The sequence below is a fragment of the Plectropomus leopardus genome, chromosome 22 (genome assembly GCF_026936395.1).
Source record: "Plectropomus leopardus strain MGB_pleo_1.0 chromosome 22, ASM2693639v1, whole genome shotgun sequence".
NCBI lineage: Eukaryota > Metazoa > Chordata > Actinopteri > Perciformes > Serranidae > Plectropomus > Plectropomus leopardus.
The window spans coordinates 20,628,382-20,655,381 of record NC_142197.1 but is presented as its reverse complement, the minus strand read 5'-3'; the positions used below and the strand labels follow the sequence as shown (position 1 = coordinate 20,655,381).

General features: G+C 35.6%; 1 protein-coding gene across 3 annotated transcripts; it reads right to left on the bottom strand.

Moving 5' to 3' along the window:
* Positions 1-11,552: 11,552 nt before the first annotated feature.
* Positions 11,553-26,722, bottom strand: rbm17 (RNA binding motif protein 17). 3 transcript variants are annotated; one of them, XM_042511265.2, is made up of 13 exons: positions 26,572-26,722; positions 25,916-26,064; positions 25,514-25,630; positions 23,696-23,862; positions 23,323-23,435; positions 22,658-22,702; positions 21,414-21,552; positions 20,812-20,963; positions 19,786-19,836; positions 17,063-17,139; positions 16,690-16,788; positions 16,539-16,611; positions 11,553-11,825 (listed from the first exon to the last, which is right to left on the bottom strand). In XM_042511265.2, the coding sequence occupies exons 2-13, from the start codon at positions 26,036-26,038 to the stop codon at positions 11,722-11,724; spliced, it is 1,260 nt and encodes a 419-aa protein (XP_042367199.1). In that variant the 5' UTR covers positions 26,039-26,064; positions 26,572-26,722; the 3' UTR covers positions 11,553-11,721. The 3 variants fall into 3 exon arrangements, with proteins under 3 accessions (XP_042367199.1, XP_042367200.1, XP_087928924.1); XM_042511266.2 differs by having other exon boundaries at positions 25,916-26,061; positions 26,572-26,720; XM_088072798.1 differs by lacking the exon at positions 19,786-19,836.
* Between the last annotated feature and the right edge of the window lie 278 nt (positions 26,723-27,000).

Below are 27,000 nucleotides of genomic sequence, written 5' to 3'. Positions count from 1 at the left end.
CACTTTTTTGATAGTGATATTTCATATTTCATGCTACTATAGTATGTATTTTTGTTGTTTTTTGACATGCTAAAATATGATGTTTTGGTTGTTTTGAGTCTCCTTCAATATCTCATACTATAACGCTTTGGCCACATATTTTTATATATTTTTCAGCACTTTTTTTGACATGTCATATTTTGATTTTCGCCATACTATAGTATAAGCTTTTGTTGATTTTTTGACATGCTAAAATAGGATGTTTCTGGTTGTTTTGAGTTGTTTCTTCAATATCCTGCATTAAAAACATTTGGTTAACAGGCTATTCTATGAAGCCAGCACTTTTTTGATATGTCACGTTTTTGATTTTTTTCATAATTACAATTATAGCATGCGTATTTTTGGTCATTGTTTTGACATACTAAAAGGATGTTTTTGGTTGTTTTTGTACTTTCTTCTACATGCGCTACTTATAACGGTCTCAACATGGTATCTTATGTTGTTTTCAGCCTTTTTTTTGACACATGTCATATTTGATATTTTTCATACTATAGTATGCGATTTTTGTCATTTTTTGACATGCTAAAATATGATGTTTTTGGTTGTTTGAGTCTTCCTTCAATATCTCACTATAATGTTTTACAACATGCTATTCTATGTAGTTTTCTCAGCATTTTTTTGATACATGTCATGTTTTGACTTTTTCAATATACTATACTATACACTTTTTGGTCATTTTATGACATGCTAAATATGATATTTTGGTTACTTTAGTCCTTTTCAACATAGTACTACAATATGTTCAGATATTCTATGTGTTTTCAGCCCTTTTTTTGATAGGCCATATTTTAAATTTTTTTGTCATACTATAGGCGATTTTTTGGTCACTTCCGTGACATGCTAATATAATGTTTTGTTATTTTATTCTGTCTTCAACATACTATACCTATAACGGTCTAAAACATTGCTACTCTAAGTTGTTTTCAGCCCTTTTTTTGGATATGTTTGTATTTGACATTTTTTTTCGCCGTATACTATAGTATGTATTTTTGGTTTTTTACATACTAAAAGGATGTTTTGCTGTTTTTAGTCCGTTTCTACATGCTGTACCATACAGTGTCTCAACATGCTGTTCCATGGGGCTTTGTGCACTTTTTGATAGTGATATTTTTACATATTTCTCGCCATACTATAGTATGCCATTTTATTGTTTTTTGATATGCTAAAATATGATGTTTTTTTGGTTGTTTTGAGTCTCCTTCAATATCCTTAAGGAATTATAACGCTTGTCAACATGCCATTCTATATATTTTCAGTACTTTTTGACATGTCATATTTTGACTTTTTCAACATACCATAGTATGTTTTTTGGTCATTGTTTTGATATACTAAAAAGGATGTGTTTTGTTGTTGTTAGTACTTTCTTCTACATGCTTCACTATAACGTGTCTCAACATGGTATCTTATGTTGTTTAGCCTTTTTTATTACGTCATATTTGACATTTTTCATACTATAGTATGCGATTTTTGCTGTTTTGACATGCTAAATACATGTTTTTGGTTGTTTTGAGTCTCTCCTCTTCAATATCTTACACTATAACGTTTCACAATATGCCATTTTATATATTTTTCAGCACTTTCGACATGTCATATTTGAATTGTTTCTTAAGCATACTATAGTATAAGCTTTTTTGGTTGATTTTTGACATGCAAACAGGGATGTTTCTACACGAGTTGTTTCTTTAATATCCTGCATTAAAAAACATTTGTCAACAGGCTATTCTATGGCCGCACTTTTTTGACATGTCATGTTTTGATTCTTTTTCGCTTACTATAGTATATGCATTTTGTCATTTTTTTGACATGCTAAAAAAGGATGTTTTGTTGTTTTTAGTACTTTTCTTATTACGCGCCACTATAACATGTCTCAACATGGTATTTCATGTTGTTTTCAGCCCTTTTTGACATGTCATATTTGACATTTTCGCCATACTATAGTATACTTAGTTGTTTTTTGATATAAAATATGATGTTTTTGGTTGTTTTGAGTCTCTCCTCAATATCCTATACACTATAACGCTTGCCAACATGCTATTCCTATAGTTTTCAGCACTATTTTGATATGTCATGTTTTGACTTTTTTTCGCCATAATTAGCAGTATACTTTTGGTTGATTTTGACATGCTAAATAGGATGTTTCTGGTTGTTTTGTTGTTTCTTCAATATCCTGCATTAAAACATTTGTCAACATGTTATCGCAGGTAGTTTTGTGCACTTTTTTGATATGTCATGTTTTGACTTTTCGCCATACTATACTATGCGATTTTCGGTCATTGTTTTGATATACTAAAAAAGGATGTTTTTGGTTGTTTTAGTACTTCTTCTACATGTTTACCAACGTGGTCTCTCTCAATATGGTATTCTATGTTGTTTTCAGTCTTTTTTGACATGTCATATTTGACATTTTCATTTAATATAGTATGTATTTTTGGTTGTTTTTTTTGACATGCTAAAATATGATGTTTTTGCTGTTTTGAGTTGTTTCTTCAATATCCTGCATTAAACATTTGTCAACATGCTATTCTATGTGTTTTCAGCACCTTTTTTGGATATGTCATGTTTTGATCTCCTTTTTCGCCATAATTATACTATGCTATTTTTTGGTCATTGTTTTCTGACATACTAAAAAGGATGTTTCTTTATTATTTTAGTACTTTCTCTACATGCTCACTATAACGGTCTCATAATATGGTATTCTATGTTGTTTTAGCCCTTTTTGATATGTCATATTTTGACATTTTCGCCATAGTATGCGTATTTTGGTTGTTTTTTGACATGTTAAATATTATGATGTTTTTATTGTTTTGAGTCTTTTTCTTCAATATCCTAGCACTGTAACATTTGTCAACATGCCATTCTATATATTTTTCAGCCCTTTTTTTGATGGACATGTCATATTTGACATTTTCACATTTGCATATGTATTTTGGTTGTTTTTTTGATATGCTAAATATGATATGTTTTTGGCTTTGGAGTCTCATATCTCATACTATAATGTTTACAACATGCTATTCTATAGTTTTCAGCACTATTTTGATATGTTGTTTTGACTTTTTTCACATACTATAGTATATAAGCTTTTTGGTTGGATTTTTGACATGCTAAACAGGATGTTTCATTGTTTTTTGAGTTGTTTCTTCACATCCTAATACACTGTAACATTTGTCAACATGCTATTCTATGGTTTCAGCACTTTTTTGATACGTCATGTTTTGACTTTTTCACATACCATAATTATGACTTTTGGTCATTTTATGACATGCTAAACATGATATTTTGGTTGTTTTTGTCCTTTCTTCAACATAGCACACTGCTACTATGTCCTCATTACGTTATTCTATGTGTTTTCATCTCTTTTTTGACAGGCCATATTTGAATTTCTTTGGTCATACCATATAGTATGTATTTTATTACCTGATATGCTAACATAATGTTTTTGTTTATTTTTATTCCTGTCTTCAACATGCTACAATTAACGTGTTTCAAACATGTTACTCTGTTGTTTTCAGTCTTTTTGACATGTCATATTTTGACATTTTTCACGGTACTATAGTATATGTACTTTTGGTCATTTTTTTTTGATATACTAAAAAAGGATGTTTTTGCTGTTTTTATCCATTTCTACATGCCATACTATACAGTGTCTCATGCTGTTCCAAGGTAGTTTTCTAGCACTTTTTTAGTGATATTTTCACATACTTCGCCACTATAGTACATTTTGGTTGTTTTTTGACATGCTAAATATGATATTGGTTGTTTTGATTCTCCTTCAATATCCTACACTATAACGTTGTCAACATGCCATTCTATACATTTTTCAGCACTTTTGACATGTAACATTTTGATTTTCACATACTTATACTATGCTATTTTTTGGTCATTTTACACATGCTAAATATGATATTTTGGTTGTTTTAGTCCTTTCAACATAGTGGACACTACAATATGTCTCGACATGCTATTCTATGTAGTTTTCAGTTCTTTTTGACAGGCTATATTTTGAATTTTGGTCATATTTTATAGTATGCCATTTTGGTCATATTGTTTTGACATATTAAAAGGATGTTTTTGTTGTTTTTAGTACTTTTCTTCTACATGTTTACTATAATGTGTCTAAATATATTCTATGTTGTTTTAGCCTTTTTTGACATGTCATATTTTATATTTTTCGCCACACTATAGTATGCCATTTTTGTTGTTTTTTTGATACGCTAAAATATGATGTTTTTTGGTTGTTTTGAGTCTCTCTTCAATATCCCCATACTATAACAAGCGCCAACATGCTATTCTATATAGTTTTCAGTACCATTTTTGACATGTCATGTTTTGACTTTTTTCATACTATAGTATGCTTTTTGCTGATTTTTTGACATGCTAAAATAGGATGTTTGGTTGTTTTGAGTTGTTTTCAATATCCTGCATTAAAACATTTGTCAATGCTATTCATAGTTTTCAGTACCTTTTTTTGACATGTCACGCTTTGACTTTTTCACCATACTATAGTATGTATTTTTGTCATTGTTTTGACATACTAAAAAGGATGTTTTTGGTTGTTTTTAGTACTTTCTTCTACATGCTTCACTATAACGTGTCTCAACATGGTATTCTATGTTGTTTTCAGCCCTTTTTGACATGTCATATTTTGACATTTTTTCGCCATACTATAGTATGCGATTTTTGGTTGTTTTTTTGACATGCTAAAATATGATGTTTTTGGTTGTTTTGAGTCTCTCCTTCAATATCCTACACTATAATGTTTGCCAACATGCTATTCTATGTAGTTTTCAGCACTTTTTTTGACATGTCATGTTTTGACTTTTTTTCACATACTATACTATGCGACTTTTGGTCATTTTATGACATGCTAAAATATGATATTTTTGGTTGTTTTTAGTCCTTTCTTCAACATAGTACACTACAATATGTCTTGACATGCTATTCTATGTAGTTTTCAGCCCTTTTTTTGACAGGCCATATTTTGAATTTTTTGGTCATACTATAGTATGCGATTTTTGGTCACTTCCGTGACATGCTAACATATAATGTTTTTGTTTATTTTTATTCCTGTCTTCAACATACTACACTATAACGTGTCTAAACATGTTACTCTAAGTTGTTTTCAGCCCTTTTTTGACATGTCATATTTTGACATTTTTCGCCATACTATAGTATGCGACTTTTGGTCATTTTTGACATACTAAAAAGGATGTTTTTGGTTGTTTTAGTCCGTTCTTCTACATGCTACACTATACAGTGTCTCAACATGCTGTTCCATGTAGTTTTCAGCACTTTTTTGATAGTGATATTTTCACATATTTACGCCATACTATAGTATCACGATTTTTGGTTATTTTTTGACATGCTAAAATATGATGTTTTTGGTTGTTTTGAGTCTCTCCTTCAATATCCTACACTATAACGTTTGTCAACATGCCATTCTATATATTTTCAGCACTTTTGACATGTCATATTTTGACTTTTTCATATACTATAGTATAAGCTTTTTGGTTGATTTTTTGACATACTAAAAAAGGATGTTTTTGGTTGTTTTTAGTACTTTCTTCTACATGCTTCACTATAACGTGTCTCAACATGGTATTCTATGTTGTTTTCAGCCCTTTTTTTGACATGTCATATTTTGACATTTTTCGCCATACTATAGTATGCGATTTTTGGTTGTTTTTTTGACATGCTAAAATATGATGTTTTTGGTTGTTTTGAGTCTCTCCTTCAATATCCTACACTATAACGTTTGTCAACATGCCATTCTATATATTTTTCAGCACTTTTTTGACATGTCATATTTTGACTTTTTCGCCATACTATAGTATAAGCTTTTTGGTTGATTTTTTGACATGCTAAAATAGGATGTTTCTGGTTGTTTTGAGTTGTTTCTTCAATATCCTGCATTAAAACATTTGTCAACAGGCTATTCTATGTAGTTTTCAGCACTTTTTTTGACATGTCATGTTTTGACTTTTTTCGCCATACTATAGTATGCGACTTTTGGTCATTTTTTTGACATGCTAAAAAAGGATGTTTTTGGTTGTTTTTAGTACTTTCTTCTACATGCGTCACTATAACATGTCTCAACATGGTATTCTATGTTGTTTTCAGCCCTTTTTTTGACATGTCATATTTTGACATTTTTCGCCATACTATAGTATGCGATTTTTGGTTGTTTTTTTGACATGCTAAAATATGATGTTTTTGGTTGTTTTGAGTCTCTCCTTCAATATCCTACACTATAACGTTTGCCAACATGCTATTCTATATAGTTTTCAGCACTATTTTTGACATGTCATGTTTTGACTTTTTTCGCCATACTATAGTATAAGCTTTTTGGTTGATTTTTTGACATGCTAAAATAGGATGTTTCTGGTTGTTTTGAGTTGTTTCTTCAATATCCTGCATTAAAACATTTGTCAACATGCTATTCTATGTAGTTTTCAGCACTTTTTTTTGACATGTCATGTTTTGACTTTTTTCGCCATACTATACTATGCGATTTTTGGTCATTGTTTTGACATACTAAAAAAGGATGTTTTTGGTTGTTTTTAGTACTTTCTTCTACATGCTTCACTATAACGTGTCTCAATATGGTATTCTATGTTGTTTTCAGCCCTTTTTTTGACATGTCATATTTTGACATTTTTCGCCATACTATAGTATGCGATTTTTGGTTGTTTTTTTGACATGCTAAAATATGATGTTTTTGGTTGTTTTGAGTTGTTTCTTCAATATCCTGCATTAAAACATTTGTCAACATGCTATTCTATGTAGTTTTCAGCACTTTTTTTTGACATGTCATGTTTTGACTTTTTTCGCCATACTATACTATGCGATTTTTGGTCATTGTTTTGACATACTAAAAAAGGATGTTTTTGGTTGTTTTTAGTACTTTCTTCTACATGCTTCACTATAACGTGTCTCAATATGGTATTCTATGTTGTTTTCAGCCCTTTTTTTGACATGTCATATTTTGACATTTTTCGCCATACTATAGTATGCGATTTTTGGTTGTTTTTTTGACATGCTAAAATATGATGTTTTTGGTTGTTTTGAGTCTTTTTCTTCAATATCCTACACTGTAACATTTGTCAACATGCCATTCTATATATTTTTCAGCCCTTTTTTTGACATGTCATATTTTGACATTTTTCGCCATACTATAGTATGCGATTTTTGGTTGTTTTTTTGACATGCTAAAATATGATGTTTTTGGTTGTTTTGAGTCTCTCCTTCAATATCCTACACTATAATGTTTGCCAACATGCTATTCTATATAGTTTTCAGCACTATTTTTGACATGTCATGTTTTGACTTTTTTCGCCATACTATAGTATAAGCTTTTTGGTTGATTTTTTGACATGCTAAAATAGGATGTTTCTGGTTGTTTTGAGTTGTTTCTTCAATATCCTACACTGTAACATTTGTCAACATGCTATTCTATGTAGTTTTCAGCACTTTTTTTTGACATGTCATGTTTTGACTTTTTTCGCCATACTATACTATGCGACTTTTGGTCATTTTATGACATGCTAAAATATGATATTTTTGGTTGTTTTTAGTCCTTTCTTCAACATAGTACACTACAATATGTCTCGACATGCTATTCTATGTAGTTTTCAGCCCTTTTTTTGACAGGCCATATTTTGAATTTCTTGGTCATACTATAGTATGCGATTTTTGGTCACTTCCGTGACATGCTAACATATAATGTTTTTGTTTATTTTTATTCCTGTCTTCAACATGCTACACTATAACGTGTCTAAACATGTTACTCTAAGTTGTTTTCAGCCCTTTTTTTGACATGTCATATTTTGACATTTTTTCGCCATACTATAGTATGCGACTTTTGGTCATTTTTTTGACATACTAAAAAAGGATGTTTTTGGTTGTTTTTAGTCCGTTCTTCTACATGCTACACTATACAGTGTCTCAACATGCTGTTCCATGTAGTTTTCAGCACTTTTTTTGATAGTGATATTTTCACATATTTCGCCATACTATAGTATGCGATTTTTGGTTGTTTTTTTGAAATGCTAAAATATGATGTTTTTGGTTGTTTTGAGTCTCTCCTTCAATATCCTACACTATAACGTTTGTCAACATGCCATTCTATACATTTTTCAGCACTTTTTTGACATGTCATATTTTGACTTTTTCGCCATACTATACTATGCGATTTTTGGTCATTTTATGACATGCTAAAATATGATATTTTTGGTTGTTTTTAGTCCTTTCTTCAACATAGTACACTACAATATGTCTCGACATGCTATTCTATGTAGTTTTCAGCCCTTTTTTTGACAGGCCATATTTTGAATTTTTTGGTCATACTATAGTATGCGATTTTTGGTCATTGTTTTGACATACTAAAAAAGGATGTTTTTGGTTGTTTTTAGTACTTTCTTCTACATGCTTCACTATAACGTGTCTCAACATGGTATTCTATGTTGTTTTCAGCCCTTTTTTTGACATGTCATATTTTGACATTTTTCGCCACACTATAGTATGCGATTTTTGGTTGTTTTTTTGACATGCTAAAATATGATGTTTTTGGTTGTTTTGAGTCTCTCCTTCAATATCCTACACTATAACGTTTGCCAACATGCTATTCTATATAGTTTTCAGCACTATTTTTGACATGTCATGTTTTGACTTTTTTCGCCATACTATAGTATAAGCTTTTTGGTTGATTTTTTGACATGCTAAAATAGGATGTTTCTGGTTGTTTTGAGTTGTTTCTTCAATATCCTGCATTAAAACATTTGTCAACATGCTATTCTATATAGTTTTCAGCACTTTTTTTGACATGTCATGTTTTGACTTTTTTCGCCATACTATACTATGCGATTTTTGGTCATTTTATGACATGCTAAAATATGATATTTTTGGTTGTTTTTAGTCCTTTCTTCAACATAGTACACTACAATATGTCTCGACATGCTATTCTATGTAGTTTTCAGCCCTTTTTTTGACAGGCCATATTTTGAATTTTTTGGTCATACTATAGTATGTGATTTTTGGTCATTGTTTTGACATACTAAAAAAGGATGTTTTTGGTTGTTTTTAGTCCGTTCTTCAACATGCTAGACTATACAGTGTCTCAACATGCTGTTCCATGTAGTTTTCAGCACTTTTTTTGATAGTGATATTTTCACATTTTTCGCCATAGTATAGTATGCGATTTTTGGTTGTTTTTTTGACATGCTAAAATATGATGTTTTTGGTTGTTTTGAGTCTCTCCTTCAATATCCTACACTATAACGTTTGTCAACATGCTATTCTATATAGTTTTCAGCACTTTTTTTGACATGTCATATTTTGAATTTTTTCGCCATATTATAGTATGTGATTTTTGGTCATTTTTTTGACATACTAAAAAAGGATGGTTTTGGTTGTTTTGAGTTGTTTCCTCAATATCCTGCATTAAAACATTTGTCAACATGCTATTCTATGTAGTTTTCAGCACTTTTTTTGACATGTCATGTTTTGACTTTTTTCGGCATGCGACTTTTAGTCATTGTCTTGACATACTAAAAAAAGGATGTTTTTGGTACTTTCTTCTACATGCTTTACCATAATGTGTCTCAACATGGTATTCTTTGATGTTTTCAGCCCTTTTTTTGACATGTCATATTTTGACATTTTTCGCCATACATAGTATGCGATTTTTGGTGATATTTTTGACATGCTAAAATCAGATGTTTTTGGTTGTTTTTAGTCCTTTCTTTAACAGGTTACATTGTAACGTGTCTCGACATGCTGTTCCATGTAGTTTTCAGCACTTTTTTTGATAGTAATATTTTCACATATTTCGCCATACTTAAAATACTGTACTATGACGTTTCCAGCCATTTTTTGACATACTATACAATGACATTTTTGGCTATTTTTACCCGTTATACTTTGATATTTTTCAACATGGTATACTATGTTGTTTTCAGACGTTTTTTCCCCACATTATACTTTAAAGTTTGTCCACATGCTATTCTGTCATTTTCAGCCATGCTATTCTGTCATTTTCAGCCAAAACAGGGTTTTTTGACATGCTAAACCATGACATTTTTGGACTGGCTATTCTATGTTGTTTCCAGACATTTTTGATTAATTAATTTGATGTCTTTGTACATGCTATCTTTGTTATTTTCAGCCTACAAAACAAGGTGAATAAATATTTTCAATCGCATCTTTTTTTGTCATTATTCATTACATAGTACAAACAATACTATGACTTCTTCATGATATCCAATACTGTACCTTAAATTATAGCTGTAACATTATTTGACCTAGACACAACATATCCAGGTCAACCTACATGCCTATGCAGTGACCCTCACTTTATGCTAAATGCATTGTGACCTCTTGACCTCGTCTCATGTCACTCCCACTGGTATTTAGGTCAGGGTTTAATAGGGAACTGACTGTGCACGTTTAGGACATGCTCACACCATCAGCCTCACGCCTGGTTTCTACATATTCACGCACACAGACTACACACACTGTTGCTACAGGCCAAGGCCCTGAAAACAAACCTGCTGCCTACCCTTAAAACCCCGTTTAGAAGCCTTTCATGGATGTAATTTTGCCTTTTTATACTTCATTCAAAATCAAGTTAAGGAATTCATATTATTTTAGCTCGCTGTATTGCAACCAAGTTGCTATTTTGTAATGATCAGCTTTTCAAACTAAAGGAATGTAATTTTAGCTGAACCCTTGTCCTTTTAAAATAGCAGTAAAGTGGTAGTAGTAGTAGTAGTAGTAATAGAAGCAGTAGTCGTATTTAATGCATTCTTTTGAAAATATGTTATTACTTCACTTTGTCAGGTTCTTATTTTACTGATTTTTATTTGTACTTCTACCTGAAAAACATTTTAATAGCTACTTCTACTTTTTTTGGTCTCACCAAAGCCAACGCCTGTCTTTACCTTAAGTTTCTGCCCCTTGATCTATATTCCCTTGACCTTTGACCCCTGAAGAATAAATGAGGGTGTAAAATCTTTTAAATAGGCCTTTCTTCTCCTTTTTGTTTTTCTATCCAGCCCGTTTTCTGACCTGAATTAAACCTACTCCGGTGGGATCCTTCCTGACATATTTGACTGGAGCCTCCAGGGCCCTTTTGCCGCACTTACATAAGTTCTGAATGAGGCTGGGGCTGTGTTCACTGTCCCAGTCCCCTTCCCATAATCCATCAGGGCTAAGTTAAAACTTGTCAACCTTGGGGATGTATTAACACTTCTGAGGAACCGCCGTTATGTCAGACAAAATTCAGAGTGAAACTAGGCTTCTTTGATATACAGTATACTGCTCCATGTCAGGATGTGAATACGTTTCGCGTGTTTATACTGGGGATGAAATATTTCTCATTCTGAAACTGAAAAACAACTGCAGCTCAGTCACCATGACTTTGCTGATTTTGAATTGTGAATTTCAGAGTATAATAAGCTACACTGACTAACATATGTAACAATGATTCATGGAATAATGATAACGAATTATACACAAGCCATAGTTTATACCATTTATTTTGTCTTGACATAAAGGTATTTTTCATTACAGGAAAAAAAAAATCTACAAGACAGACTCACCGCTACATACAGAGACTTCACTGCTGTCCAGGAAATATAAAAAGAGGGTAATGTACAAGTGAAGAGGGGTTGTGTCCTCATGATGACATCAGACCTGCTCACCGAGGTCCAAAACCCGAAACTTATCTAGGTTGTAGAAGCAGGCCTTGACGACTCGTCCACCGAAATAACGTCCATTCAGATCCACAACAGCTGCAGAGGAGAGAGAAAGCAAAGGTCAAACGGTGCCCAAAGTATACACAGGGTTTATACAAATTTTAACTAATTAATTTCCATGACTTTGAGGCAAACTTTAAAGATCATACATTCTCCACAATGGCAATACAATGGCCACTGGTACTCCTTATTGGTTCTTTTTCATTATTGTAAAACAGCTTTGTAAGATATTTATTACTGACATCAGAACAGGATGAGAACTGAATATTTAAATATAACTAAGGGCCTGTTTTGTTTTTTTAGTGAAGCGTCAACGTGCTTCATCTATTTATTTCAGTGTCACCGATTGCCTTTCGACAAGCTCCCGAAGGGGGCTTTAACATGTGATATGTATGGTTGTTAAAGAATGGGACAAAGTTGAGTCTCTATCTCTTTTGATTTCATTCTGTAGAACAGCCCGAGTTATTGGAAATACCCTGATGTAATGTTACCAGGAAGAAGACAAAAACACAAAACTAAATAAAGCTGTGATTGTTTTTATCAGTTCAGCAGTGTTTTTTATTCCTTTAACCTCCAAGACAGTGGCCGTCTGGTTCTTAGAAGAAATGATTTGATTTGAGTGGAATAAACTGTTGTGAAAAGCAGTAAACTGTTTGTCCTAAGTGCCAGTGATAAAAGCCCTAAAAAAGAAAAACAACTTTGCATCGATTCCCACACTGCTGAGAAAAAAACCCCAAAAGGTTGACATCAATGTTATTCCCCAAGATTTGTTGCTTGTTTGCTCCAAAAGAAGCAGCACACAGTAAACACTTCCCTTATGTTCACACACGCCAAAGTACCCTTATTTTAGGACAACTGAGATACACACACTATCTATTCTGTCCTGTCCAGAAGCAATAACCTTATCAATGAAACAAACAACCTCACACTGCTTATGTGTCTCACTCCAACTGATAATCCATTTTCCTTGTGCGTAACTAATGACTGCCTCAGTCAGCACATGGCATGCATTACTTTTCATTCATGTGTGCGTGCACATCAACTGCAGTGTGCTGACACTGAACGTACAAAACAAAGTGTGTTATGTTGCAGTGAACTGTATTAGTCTGATATCTGAAAGAAGACTGTGAGGCTGTAAATCTCATCAAAACTTGACTCACGCATGTGTGTCGAGACAGCTTTGACATTTTGGACCCTTATAAAGGGCCAAAACTTTTCCTTGAGTTATTTGATTACTAAAACTCATCTTTGTTAAGCCATATAACTATATGCAATGTGTTTTTCACGGAGGATTATTACTGTCACACAACGTTCTTACGCTGTGAGCAGATGATTTAGAGTGAGAAAAATGCAAGGGATGGAGAGGAGAGGTGGGCCGGAGAAAACAACAGAAAGCATCCAGAGTTTGGGGTCATTATAGCTGTAAACAAAGCGAACTCTGTACAAGAGCGTCTGCTGTAAAACAAGGTAGCCTTCGACAATAGCACAATGTCAATGCTTCAACATCTTAAAAGGAAGCATCCAGTCTATGGAGCGGAAACAAAACCAACTTAAGTTAAATTTGGCCTTTAACGTGAAGCTATGTGACTGTTAGTCAAGATGAAGGGCCCCTATCACCACAGCTTACAATGGCTTATTTCTTGTCAGATTACTCAATTAACGCTTCAATTGGTTACTTCTGTAGGGCTGCACCTAACAATTATTTTTTTATCGATTAATCTATCGATTATTTTTTCGATTAATCAATCGATCTATCAATTATTTTTTTATTACTCGATAAATATAAAAACGAATTCACCGAAATTAACACTTTAAAACTTGTCATACACTGCAGGGCATTATTCCCCAACTAAAAATAGCCCAGTCTTAGCTGATAATCTGTGTTTTACAGTCTGATATAAAGTCTCTCCAAAATAAAATTAAAGTAAGAGCTTGTCCCACTCAAGTAAAAGGAATGTAGTGCAATCTACATTTAGCAATCCAACAGCAAAATAAATAAAACAATGTAAAATTCAAGTCACTTAACAAAACAGTTACTCTTTGTTACAGTAACAAACCACAAATCTAGCAGTGCAACAAAATATCAGTTTTTACAGTAAAATTAGTGCAATTTGAATAACATTAAAACTTTTCTAAAACAGAAATAATGTTAACTAGTCCATTCTTTCTGCATCAAATTAGTCCAGCCTTAACTGGGCCTTCAGGCATACAGCTGCCTGCTGATATGAGTGCTATATTTTCATATTTATAAGCACATATTCCACTCATTTATGAAGTTATACAAGCTCCTGCACAGCTGACAACCCCATCCTGTAAATCTTTCAAAATAAAATGCATTGCATCAGCAACTGATGGCATTCTGTCCAGACACACAGTCAGAGGGCTTTTGTTTTGAAAGGGAAGCAAGGTAGTTGAGGTAAAACAAACATCTTTGTATTTCCTCATCTCTGTGACAGAGCGAGACTTTAAACTGCAGTATAAAGTGGTGCAGAGTCAAAAAAAATGTCACGCTTAAAAAAACAGCGAGCCACCGTTTCTCTAGATGTGCTGCAGCTGACGTGCAGCTCAGACGCGCCTGACAGGCGCTGCTCAGGTGAGCAGTGTGCACACTTAAACTTGATACACGAGTGCCAAAACAAATAACATGCCTACACGCGCTGTGTGAAACAGTGCGTTGCATGGGCATAAATGTATTTTTTAAAATGTTGAATATGATGATGTTACTCTGATACCCTCAGTGCTCCTATTCTGGAATGATCGCAGAAAAAGATATAAAAAATGAAAGCTAACATCAATCTTAGACTTGATGAAGTGACTTCACTGAAACGTCACACATTCTCAGAAAGAAATCAGGTGAAACTGGGTCAAACCCTGGTGTGTTTGAAAAAACACTACATACTATGGTCATCTCCAACCTGTTGCTGTGTGACCATGACCTCTGACCTCCCTATCCAAGTCAGGCACGCAGCAGGAGACCTTCTCTCCTGGGAGCAATAAAACATTTCATCATCATCTATAGAAATAGATTACCCAGTGTGACACTTCACTATGTCTGAGGCCCTCTGTATCGCTCCTTGAGTGTCTGTCCCTCTTTCTGAGCGCTGTGATGTAAGCGCGGCTCTGCCGGTGCCGCAGGGGGACGCCAAGGTTGCTAGGCCGCGTATGATATAACACCGCGGGGAGTCTCACCTTGTTTCTGATCTGGGCCAACCCATTTAGAATGGGACACACTTTCACCCACATTATTAGAGCAGTTACACAATGGTAGGAAAAAAGCGATGCCGCTACATAAAGTTGATCGCTTACCCAAAAAACGTCTGCTTACGTATGGAGATGACCCACTGACAGCAGAGTCACAACGGAAATCTGGAAGATTTTCAGTGTTGAAGTTTTCACTGACAACAAACGCAGGCTAAAGTTTGGAGTGTCAACAAAGGTCAGGTCAGGTCAGGCCACTTTTTTTCAGGGCCACTCTGGAGCTCCAGTGACATTTAACCCATTTTGAGGCCACATGACCTGATGCTGGTGTTCTTGGAGATACAAATCTGCTGCCACGTCAGATTTAAAAGGAACATATCATGCTTTTTTTCTATCATATAAAATGTTCCAATTAGAGATGTCAATGCTTAACCATTAATCGGCCGAGTGCAGAGAAAATTTTTGACCAGTTACACATGTTGGTCTCCAGGTTAATTTTGCAACTCTTCAGTTTACTGTCCTGCCCACCAACAACATCTGGTTGGAGCTAGTTAGCGGTCTGGCTCATTGGACTATTACCGCAAACACTGTTTATACATTTTATCGTGGCTAGTCAGCTGTCTGTTTACAACACAAAAAAATAAAATTTCACTAACTCTAAATAGACAGTGTGTTGAAATATGAGACTAAAGCTCCCTGACTAAAAGGAAAGGTCTCTTGTGTCATCTTGTAAATATTTCCTTTACAATTATCAGTTAATGGGTGTGGGGCTATCAAAGGTAAATGTAACTGAAAATGACATCTCTATTTACAATGTCAGATGTTCACATTAATGGTGGCCAAAGTTTCAAATAATGTGGTAGAAGTGATCTCTGTAAGCAAAAACCTCAGGCTGTTATGAATACTCAGTTTCCAATAGTTTTTTTTCTTCTTTGGTTACAAGCGGATGAGAGATTGCATGAGAGATTCCTTTATATGATCAGTTGCTCCAGGCACACTACTGCAAGTGTTTACATTACATGCACAGCTACGTGTAGCTACATGCTAACATCTGAGAAACATGTAATCGTTGTTGCCGACATTTATAATTACTGGCCAATTCTGGATCATATTCTTATTGTAACAAGTCAATTTGTGATGGTTTGGGTTTAGAAGCTTTTATTGGTGATTTTAAGGGGTAAAAGGTGCTGCTTTTCTCCGTTATATTCATTCCCCAGCTGCAATGACATTGCAGAAATGTCCAGGTATGGAAGAGCCAGAAATGCTCATCAATCAGAGCAGACTGAGTTTTTTTGGGAGGGTTCTTAAAAAGACAGGCGCTAAAACAAAGCATTTCAGACAGACGGTAAATAGGTGTTCAAGCACAGACTGTATGAGGAAAATAAAGTGTTTTCGACCATTAAACATATTCTAATACATGCATGAACCAAAAACTGAACAACATAAGTCCCTGTTACATTTTAAGTGTCTGGTGTGTTGAGGCTTTGAGTGGACCAATCAGCAGAGGCCTCTTTCAGGATTGTGCACACGAGGCCACAAGAGAACACTGACCTTTGATGGCTGACTCCACCCTCTCGAACTCCAGAAATATCCTGACAGCTTCATCATCTGGCACAGCTGCAATCTGAGAGGCAAGGTGTGTTTTAGGGATTGTCCTGTTTGATTAATAAAGTCACTTCACACTTAACTCTCTTTTTCTCACCTCAAAAATGACACATTTAACCACTTTGCCGTACTTCTCGCACTCTTCTTTTGTCTCTCCCTCCAAGTCTTCGTCCACCTCTCCACGGCCCACCATGTTCTACAAGACAAACAGAGACATCAGGCCTACTTGCAAGGGACAATAGAGGATAATGAAATCTGATGTAACTGCTGGCAAGTGTGCACTCAAACTGCATAAGAAGGTCCTCTATTGTCCCCGTTTTCTGACTTCTGACTAATTTCCAGAATTGAATTAAACTTGACAATGTGACTCTGTTGAATGTTGATTTGGTAAAACATGAGGCAAGGACTGATCACAAACACCCAATGTCAAAAATGTTTTTTTGACATGTTATTCTATGACACACACATACCCTGAGCAGGACCACTTTTGTCGGGTTTTTGAGGATCTCTGTGAGCGGGTTGGCCTCTGACTTCTTTGAAGAGTCCGCTGGTTGGATGGAAACAAAAGACAAGAGGTCACATTTTTCCCCCCTCATGAAAAGAGTATTCACAGTCTGGAGCAACTGAAGGTGTGCAACAATACGTTTTATCGCACTCTATTGTGCTTGTGTAAATACACTTAATATGTGAAATAATTCTGCAACTCTTTTTGTTAAACAGCTGTTGAAAAATTCTATTCTGTGTTTGCTGAGCTGACGTGATACGCACTCCTTCACGTCTGGCTATTTTCGTCATATTTAAAAGACTGCTGTTTTATTGTGTTTTACATGCTTCTGAGAAAACACTGTAAATGAGTCACTCAAGTGCAATACCACTGTTAGTTTTTCTGAGAAACCGACTAAGCAGCAGAGAGATAAGTGTCTATATACATGTAAATACACGGTGCACGTTAGATTTTAATTTTTTGGCTAGTTCTTGATAAATATTGGACACTAAGACCGGTGGTCCTCAAACTGGTAATCAGGGGCAACAAAAGGTTCCTAAAGGGGGACTTGGCATCTTGTCCTGGACTTTTTTTTTAAAACAATAAAGTAAATAAAGTACTGATTACAGGGATTTCCTCAAAATCCCTTAAAAACTACAGAGGGTTTGCTGAAGATAAAGCAGTGATGATCCAATGGGGATATCTAGTGGCAAAAATCCAACACTGCATCTAAAAAAAAAAACAAAGTCCACTGTTTTTTGTTTTACCGCTCTCATGTGAACAGCTTTGCACCATTTTTGCACCATTATTCTCATATCATTATCACTATTATCAATGTGTAGTCCATGTGTGTGCAGTTTACTTTGTATTAATATTATCATTATCATTATTATTAATCCTATTAATTTCATTATTTGTACAGCTTATTTTAGAATTTCTGTGTTATACCTGCATCAGAATTTCCCCTTTTCCACCAACAAAGGAATGGGTTCTGTTCCGGTTACAGCACCTAATTTTGAACCATTCAGAGCACTTCTACCAAAAATAAATTGGTTCCGAATCCAGACAGTTTTCATTTAGCTGGGACCAAAATAACAGCAGGTTTTCCATGACCTGAGCGCAAACAATGGCAACCAGTGGGCATGTCATGTTCTACGGGTTGGAAAAAGACGATGACGTCCTGCAGGTAATAGTTCTCTGTGTCATCATTATTAGTTGGTCCATGCTTGTTGTTGTTTTGTCTATTTTTTTTATCTAAAAACAATCTGTAATAACTGAACAAACGCTTTCAGATTGATGACAGTTGCTCTGCTCAAAACTGGAAACTAGATGGCATCAAGATTCCAAAATCCTGAACTGAACTGGGTCAAGAACCAGAGCTTATTTAGTGGAAAAGGTGTAAATGTGTACAGCTTTCCTTGACTTTTTAGTTTTATATATATTTTTCTAATTTATTGTGTGACCTTTACTACGTGCCTCTGCAAATGCCCCTCTTTGAAATGATTTGAATGTCTATATGGTGATTATGAAGCTACAGCCAGCAGCTGGTTAACTAAGTTTTGCATAAAGACAAGCTTGGCTCTGTGTTACGGTTATAAAATTCCCCTATCAAAACTTCTGAGACTAACTCATTAATGTGTTACATCTCGCTTGTTAAATCCATGCAAAATCTGTACTGGTATATGCTAAACTATTTCTAGAAATAATTGTATATTGAGCTTATTTTTTCTTTGTCTAGGGCTTAGAAGAATAGGTTTAAAGAATCAGAAAAAATGCAAAGTGCAGGCAAGTCTGAATAAGGAGCAGAATAGAAGGGACAATTATGACTCAATTTAAGATGACAGCAAACAGCATGCATAAGAGGTAAAACATACTTTTCAAGACAAGATGCAAAGTAAAATGAGCAAAAACTGCAGTGTCAGCTCACATTAATGGGGAACACCACCTAAATTAAGAATTCCAATATGTTATTTTCATGGTCGAGGGTTCAATCAATATTTGTGAACATGAGCTGCTCTCTCTTAAAGCCAGAAACCAGAGAAGTGGGTTTCCAGCTTGTGATAGGATATACAGTCTGGAGCCTCACCATAATTAATATATGGGAAGCTGATGTTGTGGACCCACTGAGTATTTCTTTTCTTTGTAATTCTAGAAATTAAAATCTATTCTATTGTAGTGTTCTAAGTTATGAAGCAGAAAATGTTCTCATATACTCAGAACACTCTCCTGGCTGCTATCAGTCTCATGTAGAACATCGTTCACCATTCATAGTCTATAAAGCAGCTCCAGACTTAACACCCTATGACACTACAAATTTGAGTTTTAGTACTCGGATTTGGGACAGAGTTGCTCATGTATGCTAATATTTTTGGATTGTCTTTGACTATAGGAATAACATGTATGAATTTTGAAAAAAAGGCATAGTTCCCCTTTAAGTATGGCCATTATAAGTACACATCCAGAAAAACAGTGTGCAAAGCTATTCTCCTCATATTGTAATATCTTAATACAGCAATACAAAGAACTACTCTTTGATGGCACGGTTTGGGACTTAAAGCATCTGTTTTCAGTTTGATAAGTGCGTGACAATAGCTAAACACACATATAGGTAAAACACATGCAAACACACACAAACACTTCTTAAATGAAAGACTAGGAGTACACTGTACATAATGAAAAAAGAGAGAGATAATGAGAGTAAAGGCTAACCTGCAGAGCCTCCGACTGACGTCTCAGCAGCACCTGTCTGGCTGGATCCAGCTGCTCACACACACACACACACACACACACACACACAGTTGAACAAAATAAAATTATCTATCTATCTATCCATCTGTCTATCCATCTATCCATCTATATTGAAAAAGTACAAAGACGTGCATCCTGGAATGACACCATGAGTATTAAATGCTTCTGTTGCAACTAAAACTCAATGCAGGAAAGACACAGCCTGAGACCAAACAACAAACATATGAGCTGGAGACGACACAAGCAAAGGACAGTAAATGTGGTTGACAGGTAAGGCCACATCCACACTTTTTAAAAATGAAAATATATCCTTATATTAAAGCATTTTAGCACAGTTTCAGAAATAATCTCCCTCCATACTAATGCCTAAAAACGCAAATCATAAGACTCATCTTGTACACTGGCCGTGGTCAAACTGATGTAAACAGGGAGCGGTTTGTCTACGGTTGGGCGCTTGCTTTTATAACATACTACAAAGATGGCAAAAATTAAGAACAGAGATGTCTTTAAAACATGACGAGGTGGGGCTGTTACTGGAAGTAACACGAGCATAAGGCAGTCAAGGCAGGGGAAAAGAATGGGAATCATAAAGCAAACACAGATTACTGGGCACACTGGGAGCATTATTCATCGCCAGAGGAAGCCATGGTGATGGGAAAGGCACACCCACACAAGAAGGAAAAAATCTTACTTAGCTGTAATGTTTTGACTTGACAAGCTGTGACCTATTAAACCTTATCAGGAAGCAAATGTGGGTGTCTATGTCATTGTTTCCAAAAGATTCTGTGTCCGCTTGTCAAGACATTTTAGCAATAGTTATGTCTTTTAAAATAAAAACACATTAGTGTGGAAGCAGCCTAAGAAGAACTTGAAGGAAAGCAAAGTGAAAAGTGAAAAAAGTAAGGAAAAACAGAGTGACATATAAAGCACTGATCATGAGAATGTAGGCAGCAAAGGAAAAAAAACACAAACAAAAGTTATACTTACGTTTTTCCGCAGCGTCCCCTATGATGATCTTCCCGCCTCTCTTGCTGGTCTTCTCCACAGACAGTGCCGTGCTGAGGCCCTGCTCATGCTTCCCCAGGCCCTGGCCTTCTTTGAAGCCGTACTTCTGCATGATCTTATGGGCCACCGTACCTCTGTGGGAGAAAATACGGTGAAAAAAGTTCTGCATTGAAAATTTGTGATTTGTTGTAATATTAAAGTAATTAAACATCTCAGATTTTCATGTCTGAATTATAACAACTGACAGCCTGAATGTTCTGACTGCAACAAATCTGCAGATGTTCAACAACAATGAATGAATCAACACTAGTTCAAATAAGTTCATCTTTTACCTAAGGATGCATTGCACGTGATGTGTCTGGATTATATCAAAATAGCAGGTAATAAGTATAAAAGTCATATACATTTTCTTTGGATGATAATAGTCATGATAATAGATGATAAAAGTCATTTACATAACATACCTAAACATACAGCTCCAACATGTACTAAATACTGAATACTAAAATAGTACATTCTTTTTATCCACTAGAAATACTTTTTTTTTGTGTATGTGTGTGTGTGTTTATGTGTGTCCCACCCACCCCATGTTGGCCAGGAAGGAGCTGGTTGGTGCAGGTGGTGAACGTGGCCGCTCTGAGTCTTCATACATAGGTGGAGGGATGGCGGCCTTTGAACCTCTAGCAGGACGACCTTCATCGTCGTAGGAAAATGAAGATGAACCTAAACAGAGCAAAACCAAACCAAAACACAACAGCTATCAGCGTGTAGTCTAGTAACCACTTTTTCAGTTCCATGTCATATTTACTGTAGACATCCAGAATAAAATTCTGACAGTCATTCTTTATTTTTATATATATATATATATATATATATATATATATATATATATATATATATATATATATATATATCAAGTTAAGGGTCGACAGATTATCTGCCAGGTTGATTATTGGATTATCTATATCTGCATTTTATCTTAAAGATTGCCGTTAAAAGGGACTAATTATAGAGTTCAAAGAAAGTGTCAGCAATGGAGGAACTTCGGGGAGCTGTTTTTATTTATTTAATTTAAATTTTCACTTGACTTATGAAAACAAAAAGTTTCTGGGAACTTGCTGTATATGAAAGATTTTGAAAGATTCAGTTTTGATTAAACATTTGCTAAAGGCGTTTACAAGGCGATTGTGTTGGAGTTTGTTAGATTCCAAATTCTAAATATTGACAGAAAGACTTTCATTTTTATTGTAAATGTATATCTGCTCCAGGTATCAGTCTCATTAACAACTAATCTGTATCAGTCCCGCGAAACCAACATCAGTTCACGCCTATTTCATATTTTGTTATTTTTATCACTGTAACATCACAGCTGCTCTGAGAAGGATGAAAGATGATACTGAAACAAAAAAACATAATCCTGATTAGGGAGGCCAGCCTATGTTTTTCCCTCTGTGTGATTATACATTACATTAGTCATTACATTTACAAGTTTCAAGATATCTCAGACTGTGATGATGAAGACAATGCTGCACTTAACAGTTAACAAGCTTTTCACATCACAAACTGGGGCCGGTCGTTTTTACATGTCATCTCTGTTTCACTCAGTGATCCACATGGTAAATAAACAACTTCCAAAAGTGCACTGCAGGTTACAGATCCAATCCTTGAAAGCTTTATCTCTGCCATTTCACACAGGATTACCATCAACCGCACTGCTGTTCCTGTTCTGCTTCTCCTGAAACTCCCTGTTCTTTTTCTGCTGCTAATACGCTGTTTTCATTCAGCTGATGTTTAAAAGCATCACCACTTGCTGGATCATAAGACTTACCATCTCTGTCTACAAGTGAAGAAGGAGGGGCGATAGCTGCTCCACCTGGAAAAGAGACACAAGATTCATCATGTTAGAGAAGTAGCTCAGATTTTGTTTTGGTTAAGCATAAAGACTAAAGTTGATGAATCTAATCAGACAAAAATCATTGCTAAAAAGTATAATATACTTCCATTTGTCCTTTACAGGGCTATTTTTTTTTTTAAGCGGGGCTATATGAGGTATTTATTCATAGTGTATTAAATACAGTAGATGTCTGTCGGCACACCTCCGATTTGAAAAAAACGGCAAGGACATTGACTCGGAAGTGATGCACTGCTGTGGTTGGGGGCAGCAGCAAAACACATTTTAGCATATAGCACATATTTTTACCGCTTTCCCTTTCAGACAAACAGCCCATTGCAATGGGAAAGCCTTGAACAGCTACAGTTCCCCATCTGTGCTCTCATCAGGGCCGCCAGACTCCATTGAAAGGAACAGTAATTTAGCTCAGTGAACACAGGAACTGCTGGTCTTCTGCTGCTTCAATCAGCTGTTAGTTTGTGTAATTGTGTGATTTTGGTTAATTAGAACAAACATTTTAAAACGCCAATAACAGAGAGCTTTGAAGAGAGCAATATAACAGCTTCAATTTCCTATCATAAACAAGCGCTCTCACTACTTACTTCGTTTCCTTCGCTCTTTCTCGTAGTCCTCCTCCTCATCTGACTCGCCCTCAGCTGCAGGGAAACGGGAGAAACCACTTGGGGCGCCACCATCGTGCCTGTCTTTCCTCTTTCTGTAAGAAACCAAGTTTGAGATTGAAACCACAGTGCTGTGTTCCTAAAATATTTAGTGCAGTGTAAGTACAGTTGGCTCATTTTGGTTTCTCATAAATTACTTTTACATTAAAAATAACTTAATCCTAGAGCACGTTCATAGGTTTGGCCCCATGTTGTGACTACAAGCATGCAATTACAGATGGACCAAAATTTCACCTGGACCCTGAATAGCAGTAAGCGGTCAATGAGTGATTAGAGTAAAAGATCATGAAAGTACTTTTCTCTCTCCTCTATCTCCTTCTGCCGCTCCTGCTCCCTCTGTCGCTGTCGTTCTTCTCGGTGTCGCTTCACCACCTTCTCATAGTCGTTGGGGAACATTGGATCGTATTCGTCTGCCAAAGGGATCAGCACATCGCCAGAGGAGAAACCGCTGGGCACGGCGTCCTGAAGAGAACACCAACACACACAGGCCGAGTACAAAATATGAGAGTGGGAAAGAGATAGCATCCACAGATGTAGCTTTAAAGTTATTTTGATAAGGACATTTATATATATATTTCCAGCAGAAAATGTAGTCTTTGTGCAGCTGCATCACCACCCCACACACTGACTGTGCTATATTAGATTACAACTCTGATTCCAAAAAAAGCTTGGATGCCGTGTAAAATGTAGACAAAACTAAAATGCCATGACTTACGAAATCTTTCAATTGAATTAAAAAAAACAAGACATGGACTTTTCAAACTAATAAATGTCATAGTGATTTGTAAACATTCACATATTCTGGATTTGATGCCTGTGACACATTAAAAAACAGTTGTGATAGTGGCATCATGAGACTGGGAAAGTTGTTAAATACTGAAAAAACAACATTTTGGAACATTTCACAGGTACACAGAGGTCAATATCATGATTGGGTATGACAGAGCCATCCTCAAAAACTCAGTCGTTCAAAAGCAATGGCGGTGAGCGTCACCATTTGTGAAAACATTTTACATGCAAATAGTCCCATAATTTAAGAGCAATGTTTCACAACACACAGCTGTACAGAATTTAGGGATTTTACCATTTAATATCCATAATATCATAAAAAATCAAGAGAAGGGGCACCTTGTGACTCAGTGGATAGAGCAGGCACCCCATGTATAGAGGCCATGTCCTCGCTGCAGCGGCCGCAGGTTCGATTCTGACCTCGGCCCTTTGCTGCATGTCACCCCTCTCTCTCTACCCGTTTCACACTTGTGCTGTCCTATCAATTATTAGAAAAACACGCCCCCCAAAAAAATCTTTAAAATTTTTTTTTTTTTAAAAAAAGAGAAATCTCTGTACACACAGCTGAAAATCAACAGTGAATGCTCGTGACCTGCGACCCCTCAGGCTGCACTGCATTAAAATATAACATGATTACATAGAGGATTTTAATGCATGGGCTCAAGAACACTTTAAAAAAACAGTCAGCAAACACAGTTCTACACTGCATCTATAAGACTACCATGAAAAGTAAAAGCAATGTATCAACAGCCAAAAACGCCTCAAACTTCTCTGCGTCCCAATTCAACTGAGATGGACTGACGCTAAGTGGAAAAGTCTGCTGTGGTCTGACAAGTCCACATTTTGTGGGTGTTGTGCACTTCAGGCTGAAGAGGAAAAAGACCATCCAGATTGTTACCAGCTCAACAGCATGGCTTCATTATAGTGCAGATACTAGACTGACCTGTCAGCCTTGTCTCCCATTACAAAGTCTGGCATATTAAGAAGCCTAAATACGACAACAGTAACCTCGAACTGTTAAACAGCTTGAGTCGAGAATGGGAAAGTATTTCAATTTCATAATTTAACACCTCCTGTCCTCAGTTTTAAAATGCTTATCAAACTTTTTTGGAACACTGTGCTGGAGTCTGATGAGGTAAAAATGATTTGCAAATCATTGCATTTTGTTTTGATTTATGCTTGCAGCATCTCAAATATGGTGAATAGAGTTTGTATTGACATTCCATACTAACAATTTCTTTCTGCATCTTTAGCTAAGATCCAGATAAATCATTTGCGAGAAAAATTCAAGCAAACTTGACGGCCAGATTCAGTGCATACAAACCTTAAGTCCAGCAGCAGCATGTGGAGGAGTGTCTGTGATCTGTCTGTCATCACTTGAGCCTCCTCTCTTAAGATCAATAACTGGAGCCAAGACAGTGGTCTGCTTCATCCGCTGGGTCTACACACACACACACACACACACACACACACAAAACAAAATTATTGAATATGTACACAGTGGATTTATCATGTTTCCTTGTTTTGTTTGGAAATCTTTTTTTCACATTAATGTAGAGTACATATGCATATCATTATTTCAATTTGCCGTCAGTCTCTATTTATTTTCATTTATCTGGTTATACATTATTATACAGAGATCATAATATATACTGTAAATGCACTCTGTTTTTTAACCACTATAAATCACAGATTTTACCTGTGTACTTTACTTATATGTGTCTACCTTTGCCTGAGTCAGAGCTGCTTTCTTCACTTTCAGCTGGGACTGCAGCAGCTTGAAGTTTTTAGACCATCCTTCAGTCTTGGTGTCACTGGCACCCACACCGAGGTCATCATACAGCGACATTGCTGCTCATCAATGCTTGTTTCCTGCTGACAAACAGACGACAGTGCAGATGTAAGTTTTTAACTGAAAATATTTACTTTAATTTATATTAAGGAAAACACACATTCAATACTATTTCTGTAATTGTGGCATTGCTAGTCATCAGGCTAATTTTCAACTGTCGTCTTTTGGCAAGATGTTTTAAAACCTGTAAAATGACAAAACTCAAACAACATCAGCAGCAGGACATCATATAAAAGCACCCAAAAGTAGTAGGACCCATGTACGCCCTGGAGATTTTAACGCTAACTTTGCAGTTACCCAATAAAAAAAGCGGGTGCACTTTCATTGCAACTAAATGGCTTGTTTATTAAATGAAACGACGTGTCGAAATGTTTGTCACTTAGCTGTGTTTTGGATAACACGCTATGTTAACTGCTTGCTAGGAGAAACTAGCTAAACATCACCGTAGCTAACGTTAGCTAGTGCTAGCATAGCATAGCTGTCTGCTCCTGATTGAATACTGTTTAAAAAACAGCCTGTTTTCAGCTTACCGGCTTTAGGAAAACCTGGGAAAACTGAATATAAGTGATAACATTAATAACATTAAAAAATAAACATTTAGCGGCACGTTCAGTGCAGCTCTGGAGAGCCCTCCTCGCTGGATGTAGAAACCGGAAGCTGGCAGCACAACAACAAAAATAAGAGCGACAGTTAACGACCTTTGGCGCCATTTCCAGCTCATGCGCCACCTAGCGGCTGGAGGACTTTACTGTCGCCACACTATATTGTTGTTTTTTGGGTTTTTTTGTACACCATAAAAAACACACGAGAGCATTGCTTTTTAACGGCAGCTCTCTCCCACCATATAACATAACATATGCGAAGAGTAACTTTGTTCAAAATAAAGAAGAAATTGTTTGACTGCAGCCATGTTGGCGGAGTTTTTTGACGTGGTCACCACTTGATGTGTACATCATAAA